Source organism: Amia ocellicauda, chromosome 1 (assembly GCF_036373705.1).
Source record: "Amia ocellicauda isolate fAmiCal2 chromosome 1, fAmiCal2.hap1, whole genome shotgun sequence".
NCBI classification, from domain to species: Eukaryota; Metazoa; Chordata; class Actinopteri; order Amiiformes; family Amiidae; genus Amia; species Amia ocellicauda.
Window position 1 is genome coordinate 8,381,779 of NC_089850.1, and position 10,576 is coordinate 8,392,354.

Sequence of the window (10,576 nt, forward strand, 5' to 3'; positions counted from 1 at the left end):
CCACATTCTCAGGGGACAGCCATGCAGAATTATTTTATTTCAAATGTCACAACCCTTAGGATAATATCACACCAATAACTTATCTCTACTCTCACAAGTTATTGAATACTAATATCCATTAGAATATTAAAATACTCATGCCCATGCCTATTAAGGATTCAATTAAGCAATCGGAGCTCAGTTGTAACTAAAACAAGGAGAATAAGGGATACCTTCTGGACCAGTTTGGCAATACACAACAATTTTCATCCATGCAATTACTATTTTTATTGTTTGAAATGCACTGGGTATAATCTGATTGTACATACACATTACATGCTGATGTGTTGTTGTAAAATATTTCAGTAGCAGGCTCATTGTACTTAGATATATACAAGATATACATAGTCTCATATTCAAATAGATTTAAGTATAAACTGACAATTAAATAGTTTGAATCTGAGGTAGTGTATCGTCAACAGTGGGGAGGCTTGGGGGGAGCTGCCTGATCTTGGCCGTATTAATGGATTTCAGTTTAAAGGCATCCTTTAAATCCTGTCTCAGGATCCTTTTAATGGTTGAATTAATACATCTGTAAACCCTCTGTTTTCCACAATGCAGGGATCTCAACAGGAAAGCCAATCAGGTGAAAAACTGCAAAGCTAAAATTGAACTCCTTGGGACCTATGACCCTGAGAAGCAGCTGATCATTAAAGATCCCTATTATGTAAGTTATGGTCTAACTTTTATATTTGTTCTGTTGAGGTGGTTGCCTTTTTCTTTAGATAAGTAAAGATACACTGACATCAGAGTCAAGTGTTTACATCTGAGTGGGCAGGTTAGGGGGCTGGCCTGAAATGATTTACTCAAATTGGCATCTGTTGACATTTGGACTGGTTTCCGCTACATCCAAAATCTAATTTTGGTTTAGTGAAATATCTTTATTTTCATTCAAGAGTGATGTTTATTACAAATCCGATACCCGAGTTCAGTGCTCGTTCATCACGTGTACACAAGTGTAACAAAACCCAATGGGAAATCCATATCCATAAGTACTTTTCAATTGCTGTGCTCTTAGAACAGATTTATTCTACATTACCAGAAATCTCATCTATAAGCATTTCAAATATGTTTGAGTGCAGAGCAGCATAGACCCTGTTCACACTTATTAGGCCTGCCCTGGGCCGCCTCAAATTTAGTACTACTTTTTTTAGAGACCCCGTTCCCATTTGCGGTTTTAGGACTCCTAAGTATGCGTGCGAAAAGGAGGCCTACACGAAGTGCATGTCGGGAATTAAACACATCTGCTCAAACAAACCAGTTACGCATGACATTAGGTCTGTTTACAGGTGTATGCGATGCATTTATAATCACAACTTATTAATATTGAGATATATACACCGATCAGCCATAACATAATGACCACTGACAGGTGAAGTGAATAACACTGATAATCTTGTTATCATGCCACTTGTCAGTGGGTGGGATATATTAGGCAGCAAGTGAACATGTCCTCAAAGTTGATGTGTTAGATGCAGGAAAAATGGGCAAGCGTAAGGATCTGAGCGACTTTGACAAGGGCCAGATGTGATGCCTAGACGACTGGGTCAGAGCATCTCCAAAACTGCAGCTCTTGTGGGGTGTTCCCGGTCTGCAGTGGTCAGTACCTATAAAAAGTGGTCCAAGGAAGGAAAAGCGATGAACTGGCGACAGGGTCATGGGCAGCCAAGGCTCATTGGTGTACGTGGGGAGCGAAGGCTGGCCCGTGTGGTCCGATCCAACAGACGAGCTACTGTAGCTCAAATTGCTGAAAAAGTGAATGCTGGTTCTGATAGAAAGGTGTCAGAACACACAGTGCATCGCAGTTTGTTGCGTATGGGGCTGCGTAGACACAGACCAGTCAGGGTGTCCATGCTGACCCCTGTCCACTGCCGAAAGCGCCTACAATGCGCACGTGAGCATCAGAACTGGACCACGGAGCAATGGAAGAAGGTGGCCTGGTCTGATGAATCACGAGTTCAAGGTGTTGACTTGGCCTCCAAATTCCCCAGATCTCAATCCAATCGAGCATCTGTTGGATGTGCTGGACAAACAAGTCCGATCCATGGAGGCCCCACCTCGCAACTTACAGGACTTAAAGGATCTGCTGCTAACGTCTTGGTGCCAGATACCACAGCACACCTTCAGAGGTCTAGTGGAGTCCATGCCTCGACGGGTCAGGGCTGTTTTGGCGGCAAAAGGGGGACCTACACAATATTAGGCAGGTGGTCATAATGTTATAGCTGATCGGTGTATATAAAGATGTGAGCTAGTGAAATGTATCAGTACATTTAAGGCTATAGGTTGATATGACATTCAAACAATATAGAGACAATATTGTTTGTCCTGTGCAGTAGTGTAAGCTGTTTCGGTGCCTGTGTTTATTCCGCGTCTTCTTTGACTCAGACACGCATGTCTCTGGGGGCGTGGCTTGAGTTGCACCACGCACTGACGCTTTCCACCGGCCCAGGGCCCAGTGAGTTCATATTCACATTTAGGCCGCCTTTCGGCAGGGTCAATAAGCGGGACTAGTTTTGACCCGGGCCCAGGGCTGCCTTAAATCTTTCACCCCATTCACATTTGAGTTAAGGCGGCCCTGGGCCGGCCTAAATCTCAAATGTGAACAGGGTCAAATATGCTGAAATGGGGTTTACATTACCAAATAGTTTCCACACGGTCTACGTCTTTTCATCAATAAAATTTACTTTTCGCAATAAACTGTGTAAACTGTGTATATGTAGGCAGGCTTATAAAACATCAATAAACAGTTATAAAATAGCATAAAACTGAAATGAAAACAATATGCAACGAAAGCCCTTTGAAATGGCTCCGTCTATTGCAGCTGCGTATCAATGCAAAAAACTCGATTTTTCAAACACTACAGTGCCCTACACTTAATATAAAACAATTCACATTCATGATCAAACAGGTGACTGATCAAGCATTGATCCAGAGACCTGGGTTTCCAACGAGATCAAGATTGAATTCCACAGGAAAGTTAGAAACTTGCTGAGCCGAAGAGGACAGACAGACTAGAGCCATATCAGGTGCTAATCTCCTAATAAAATGCATAATAATAATAGCTATATATGAATGATGTGTTGAAAATCACTTGTTTTAGGAATCAACACAATTATAACTCTTTCACAAGCTGCACAAAAGCTGCAACCTCCACAAAAAGCAACTACTGTGGTTCTGGTGTTAAACGGTTTTCAGTGTAATTGTCTGCTCCTTTTATCTGACATACTTATGAATGATGTTCTATTGTGTGAATAAACTGCTCTTTGGGACATCTTTTTGAATTACACACCAATATTCTTCCTTTAACCGAAGGGGACCTGTGTGGGGTCGTTTCAGTATTTGTTAATTTGTTAAATACTCTATTTCCTTTTATACAAAAAAAAAAAAAATATATATATATATATATATACACGATATAAATAAATACATAGATTAATAAAAAAGGAAATGTATTTATTTTGACTCAAATTACCCTCCATTTTTATTTACTGAATTGAATATGTATGTTCTAACTACAAATGTTGGTCTAAAAGTCTGTGTGTAATTTTTAACTGAATGTGCACATTGGTGATGAACTGATGCTGTTGATGAAAAGTGCATGACGAATCCCGTTTACACACATTTAGGGCTGTGCAGAATGTAGTCAGTAGAAATGTTATGAGAAGCTGACTGTGATCAGGGTTATAAGGGGCACAATTACTAGTATTTAAAAATGCTTCATTTACCAGTCACATTTGGGGACATTTAAATGCTGGTGGTGCAAGTTTAACAGGATTTATATATTTTTATTTTTAATAACTTCATTTCATTTAATTAGCATGAAATCACAATACGAAAAAATACGAACCAACTCTAAAATATGATCTGTGTTGATGTGTTTTAGGTATTTCTTTTAAGATATTTTATTCTATTTTCCAGTATTTAAATATTCACCTGAGAGTCACCCGTCAATTCTTTGGAATTATGTTTTGTAAGGATATACTCTTGATTTGAAAGAGAGGGATTTTTATCAGGTTGCTTTGGAGGCACATGTTTACTTACGTCAAATCCTTATGCAAATAATATACTGGGAAACATCCAAAAGCAGGAGTGCCGAAATATTTCTAGTTTTGTGTTGTGGTGTGTTTTCATAAGCTCCTGTTTTGGATATACATTGCAATAAGAAAGCAGGAATTCAATGTTTATACTATACACCTGGCAATTCCAGTCCTCAAGGGCAGGGTTCCTGTAGGTTTTATAGTTACACTGCAAAACAAATCTGTAAAATATACCATAACCTACTGGTAGCAGCACTAAATTTCTGTCATTTTTATAGTACAGTGACTACACAAAATACTCACCCCTCTTTGACATTTTCAAATGTGTTCCAACCAGAAGTTTTGATTCATTTAAATGTGATTTCTTCTTTTCTTTGATTTACACAACTCCTTAACAGTTTAAAGAGGCAGGATATTTGTATATTTGTTATTGTGAAACAACAGTTAATGGGGGGAAAAAAGTATTGTTTAGAGAAGTAGTCACCCCCTGAGTCAATACTTGGTGGAACCACTTTTGGCAGTAATTACAGCTGTGTAGTCTACAGGGTTTGCACATATGGATTGTGCAATATTCACCATTCTTGGCAAAAATGTTCAAGCTCTATCAAGCTGGATGGGGATCATTGATGGAAAGAAAACTTCAAGTCTTGCCACATATTTTCAGTCGGATTCAAGTCCAGGCTTTGACTAGGCCAATTCAGGACACTTTCTTGAATAAAGTCATTCTAGTGTAGCTGTGTGCTTATGATCAATAGGTGCTTTTACACTGCCATTTCTGATCTTCTGATCTTCCTCACTGTATTGCTTTTTAATCTAATTGTAGCTCATTTCACATTAACATTTATTGTTAGCAGAACTATTTTCCTAAAAATTCCTAGAAATGTACAGTGTAAATTTGTAGAGTCATTACTGATAAAAAGTAATATATTAGTCGATATTCGTATCTTGAGAAAATATTAGTATTACATATCAGTTCATTTAAAATCTAGCATGTTATATTACTCATTATACTATCCACTACATTACTTCCCTTTGCCCTGCAAAAAAAGTGATTAATCTCCATAGTCTAGTAATGGGTTTTTAAAAATAAGACACAATCAAACAAACTGTAACTTTAAGGCCATGTGTTACCATATTTCTTGGATCAGTAGTTTAGACAACTGTGACTGAATCGTGCAGGGCATTATCTTACTGCTTTCACTCAAGTTTAATTGGCGACTTCATTACAAAGGCTCAGCAGTAATAGAAAACAAAGTGATCTGCTAGTAGTATTCTCGAAAACTGTTACAATTACAACTGTAAATACAAATGAAGTGGAAGCATAATAGGGATTGTTCCATGCCATCTCTTTAGGGGTGAAATTAAAGTTATCATTACTCAGTATTGTCAGTCTATGATGAAGTTAGATTCTTGTCCCCTCATACTAGGACTTCTGTCTTATCAGAATTAAGCATAAGAAAATTACTTGTCATCCAAGTTTTAATCCTGGACAGACAAAAGATTAGTGTATCTAAGTCTATTGTATTGTTAGGATTTACTGACAAATATAATTGTGTGTCGTCTGCGTAGCTGTGAAAGTTAACATTGCCGTTGAATGATATCACCTAAAGCGAGCGTATACGATGAAAAAATTTAAGTCTGAGAACTGATCCCTGTAATACTCCATGCTTAACCTTAGTTAAATTTTAGTAGTTTTCATGAAGCATTTCATTCATTCAGTATTGGAGTCTGTTTAATATATATTATTTAAACCAGAACAAAACATTGTGAGATAGACCGACATCGTTTTCTAAGAGGTGTATCAAGATTTGGTGGTCAATTGTGTCAAAAGCCGCACTTAAGTCTAGTAAAATAACTGTCATGCTCGAAGTTGGAGGACTGAAACACATTGTTTAATACATTTAACAGGGCCATTTTAGTACAGTGGCCGGAACGGAAGCTTAGGTTAGAAAGGACGGGAATAGGTTGGTAGTGTTTAAGTGAATTAGGGTTGGCACCGGAACAGATCCTGAGGATAAAGAGTAGTTAATAGTATGGTGTATAAGGTGAAAAATTAATGGAAGAGATTATTTTAGCAATTTAGTTGGTATAGGCTCTAATATACATGTTGTAGTTTTCATTTTATTAAGGAGAGGTAGGCATGGACTATGAAGGACTGCATGCATTGGCTATAGTATTTGTGTATGTTTCTAGTATCATTAATCTCAGTTAATAAAACATGGGACCAAAACATGTTACGTTTATATTTTTGTTCAGTACATGACACTTCATTTTATGGGATTTTTTTTTGTCAATTGTAATTCAACTGCTGTGCCCTAGATGTCCCTGCAGCCTCCCCAGTTATTGTAGTTTAATTCACAACAAATAAGTATACAAATATTGCTTTGACTAGTCAGAATTAAAAGGAAAAAATGAATTCTGAGTATAAATGGTAATTTAATAAATTGATCTGTTAACAGAAACCTCAAAAGACTCACATTCAGGAACCAGAAAAACATATGAACAAAAGGTTTAAATTGTCCACTATTAAATTACCTCTTCCATTAAAAACTTAAGCAGAAAGTTATGAATGCTGACAAGATGTTTACATTTTGACAGAGGCATTTGTCTGTGCTAATATTATTAAAAATAAATTATAATCTCACTGTGCATTTTTGAACAAATGTGTAATAAATGCAGGAGCAAATGCAGCAGGTCAACTGAACAGGGAATATCCACCCCAATCCACCTACAATTGCTAAAGATATCCCGCAGTAACCTGTAGTTACGGTGCATTTTGTTTGTTCTCCAAGGACTACCAAATACCTCCAAACTGAAAGCCGATACATTTAATCTGCACTCTACTCATGAGACACATGAGCACGGGGCGTTGTAAAAAGTTTAAACACATTTTTCTCTGATAATGTCAGTTACTTGATCAAGGCATTCAATTAGGGCCCTATTAAATTTGCTTTGCGGAGAACAAATTCGGAATGCGGAATTCAGGGGGAAAACTAAATTACAACAGAGGCAATTTTAACAAATAGTATATATGTATATTTTAAATGCATTGAAATAGCACAATGTTTGTATAACAAGAGGCTTCGAGAAACACACATCATGGGAATGTATGAAAAAATATTTTTAGCATCTTTCAGCCATCATATGCTACCTGTACATTTAAAAAAAAAAAAAAAAAACACTACCTCTCATGCCACTTCATACTGGCCTGCCACCGTTATCAATTGAGTGTAAACAACCACCAATAAAAGTTATAATTTTATAGCTTCTGATATGTCAAAGCGACCTTCACTCACACGTTGACAGTGAAGTCATACTCTCAACAGAAGTTATTTTTAGAAATCTGTGCAGTTGCGCAGAATGTTAAGTCAGTGGAATGTCATTCCTAGCAACAGCCTTATCAACGACAATGCTGCTAGTGCATTGTTATGAAAATGTTGGAAACATTAACGTGGTGTTTTAAACAGTGCATTTTAAATCCTGGAGGTTCTTCTGGGAAATTAAATCCATCTGCCCATACCTTAAACATAATGTTTCTGGGTATCCCTCAGCTAAAATAAATAAATAAATGCTTGAATGAATGAAAATAAAAACACACAAAAGCTATATTACAACCCAAGTGCTCTTGCTCTCGCTCGACCCCCACCCCACTCTCGTTCTCCCCCCCCCCCCACCCAGTAATCCATCATTACTGTTAATGTATCAACAACTCGTGGTTATAAAAATAAAAATACATAAATAAAACATAATACGGAATTACTTTACCCATTAAGTTGCCGCCTAAGCTGTACATAACAGGATGGAGCGCTCGGTATTCTGCTGCTAAATATCTTTGTAAACACATCCCTTCCCACATACTTGGTGGAAAAGGAAATACATATTTCACCGAACATCTTGAAATGATTTAGAAAGTACAAAGTTTAGTATTAGTTTGCATTATTAGCTGAATAATGATTTCCCCATTTAACATAAAAGACTAAAAGATGTTTGTCAGTTGCTGCCAATTCTATTGATACTGAAAGAAGTTTCATCTCATGGCCAAAGTTTTTGCACTAACTAACATTCTGACAAAAGACAGGTTTAACCAACTGACAATGTTTAAATTGTAATAGGAAAATGAAATGTCCTGTGTCCTGTTTGTGTTTGTTATAATTATCTTTGTAATGTGTATCTTACAGCATTGATGTTATGAATTCTGTATTTTATTTAAATAGTACCGGAACTCAGTGCTGGTTGTCTTTTGTTGACAAATTGTGTTCCTAATAGTAAACCTTATATATATTCCTTATATTATTGACACATTCTAACAAACAATATTGAATAAGACGTTTTAGTAATAAAGGGATGTTTTCCCCTTAAATAAATGTCCGTAACTGCTGCTGCTTATTCATTTTACCATTGGGCCTTATTAGAAAGACTAATGGAGATGATTAAAGGGATTGTGAGATTATTAATCAATAAGTAGTTTAACTAAGCAAATTACATGGCTGCCTTGCACGGGGTGGAATGAAGTGCAGCCTTAGAAAACACATCACATAGAACGCCGTGCCCTCATCATAATACATGTAGGTCTACTTCCATACTTCCTCTGGTAGTGGTGGTTACAAAACATCTCAGTCCCATAACAACACCCAAGCTGAAAATTAAACATAATTGTACACAAGTCTGAACAGTTCCCACAGGTGCAACAAAGATCTGGCTTTAAAGTGTTCAAATATCCTCTAATCACTGTAAAATTGCTAAAATGCCGGTCAACAGCCCAGTAATCCTTTTTATAAAATATTTTGTGGAGTTTTGACACAACCCATTAGCTATACATGGAAAACTACTGGATTTCTGTGATACAAATGTTAACGTGGTGGCAAAATGCTTGCTGTTTTACCAGAGAATACATGTTCTATAAATGTAGGCAATTTACAGTAAGGAACTGTAAAAACGTCACACAGTATTTTACTATAATATACAGGCAAACTTACAGCAATTGTTTACAGTGTACCTTTCATACAACTGATTTAAGACCTGTCATAAAAAGGTGAAACTCTTCAAGACCATGAGGAGTAAAATAGCCTCACCTCACCAAACAACATCGAGGTCTATGTACTAAGCAAAACTGTCAGTCAAGCTCATTTAAACTGAGAATTTAGTTATTTCATTGATTTATGGCCATTTAATGCTTTCTTTAACAGACCTTACAGTAATTAATTATAGTGTTTTGTTCAGTTGCACTGAGTGTGGTGTGATGATCTGATAAAACATTTTGTGAGACATTAATGTTAATGCATAAACTGGAATTTGAACAGTATGTTAAGGAAACACTGTTCAGAGACTTGTCAGGATGAAAGACACAGGTTAGTAATACTAACTCACTTAGCGGGTTAGGACTTAGTGGCTAGAATTATAACAACATTACTATGGAGCAGCAGATAATACATTGAAATGTATGACCATAGCAGAATTTCTGCCTACACCTGAACTGTGCTTTCCCTTGCTAAAGTGTTGTGCAAATAAACTCAACTGGACCATATACTTAAAGACCTTTTAGAATGATGTAATAAACAGTTTTCTTGATAGATGAAGAAGGAAAAAAAAATGATTCCCTATAAATGCACCTGCTTACTACTTACAAACCAAAATCCCGATGACCTCATCCCATTGGATAGAAGCAATTATCCACTGGCAAACACACAGTTGCCATCAGGTGCCATTTTGTTTAATCCAGGCCTTTTTTATTATTATTATACTATGTTGATGAACATGTAGGTTTGTCATTATTTATTGGTTCATTTAAATATATCCTAATTTTGTCACATTGTAAGGTTGTGGACACTGTTAAATGTATGAAGTGCATTGTTTGCCTTTTCTACAAATTTTGTTTTTCTTTTCTTCCTAAACAAGATGTGATGTTCTTTTCATTTTAGGGGAGCGACGAGGACTTTGAAACTGTTTACGAACAATGCGTTAGATGCTGCAAAGCATTTTTGGACAACTATTCTTAATACCATCATAGTTTTGTCAGATTCAGATAACAAAATAATAATTAAAAAATGCTGTCAGTAAAACCACAGTGTGATCCTGTATTATAATCACCTGAAACAGAAAGAGAAACAATGCTTCGATGCATACAGTGCACAAGTTCTATACAATGTTGTAAGGTCTTGTGTGTTTAATAATCTGTAACAGGTGTCTTATTTAAGCACTGTTATTTTAAGAAATTGCTGATTTAAAATAGTTTTTTCATTAAACCATTAAAATAAATAAATAAATCACTGACACCACTACCTTGTACTGTGCACCTGTTCTTGTGATAGAGTACCATAATAATCAATTACCAGGATCTACATCCAGATTTATTCAAGCTTTTTAACAACCGTGTGTGCAAAGAAGTCACGGTCTAATATAAACTTATTTGTAAGATTATAAATATTTGAATGTCCTTTGAAACAGGTGAGTAAGTGAGGGCCTTGTCGCTTCAGAATTCCTGTACACTACCACATTGTAGT

General features: G+C 36.4%; 1 protein-coding gene across 6 annotated transcripts in view; it reads left to right on the forward strand.

Annotated features, from left to right (window-relative positions):
* Positions 1-10,351, forward strand: part of acp1 (acid phosphatase 1) — a 50,593-nt gene extending 40,242 nt beyond the window's left edge. For all 6 annotated transcript variants that reach the window (XM_066713494.1, XM_066713408.1, XM_066713575.1 and 3 more), the window contains exons 5-6: positions 601-706; positions 9,995-10,351. In XM_066713494.1, the coding sequence (XP_066569591.1) occupies positions 601-706; positions 9,995-10,072 (184 nt within the window). In that variant the 3' untranslated portion in view covers positions 10,073-10,351. The remainder of the gene's footprint in view (positions 1-600; positions 707-9,994) is intronic.
* Positions 10,352-10,576: the final 225 nt, after the last annotated feature.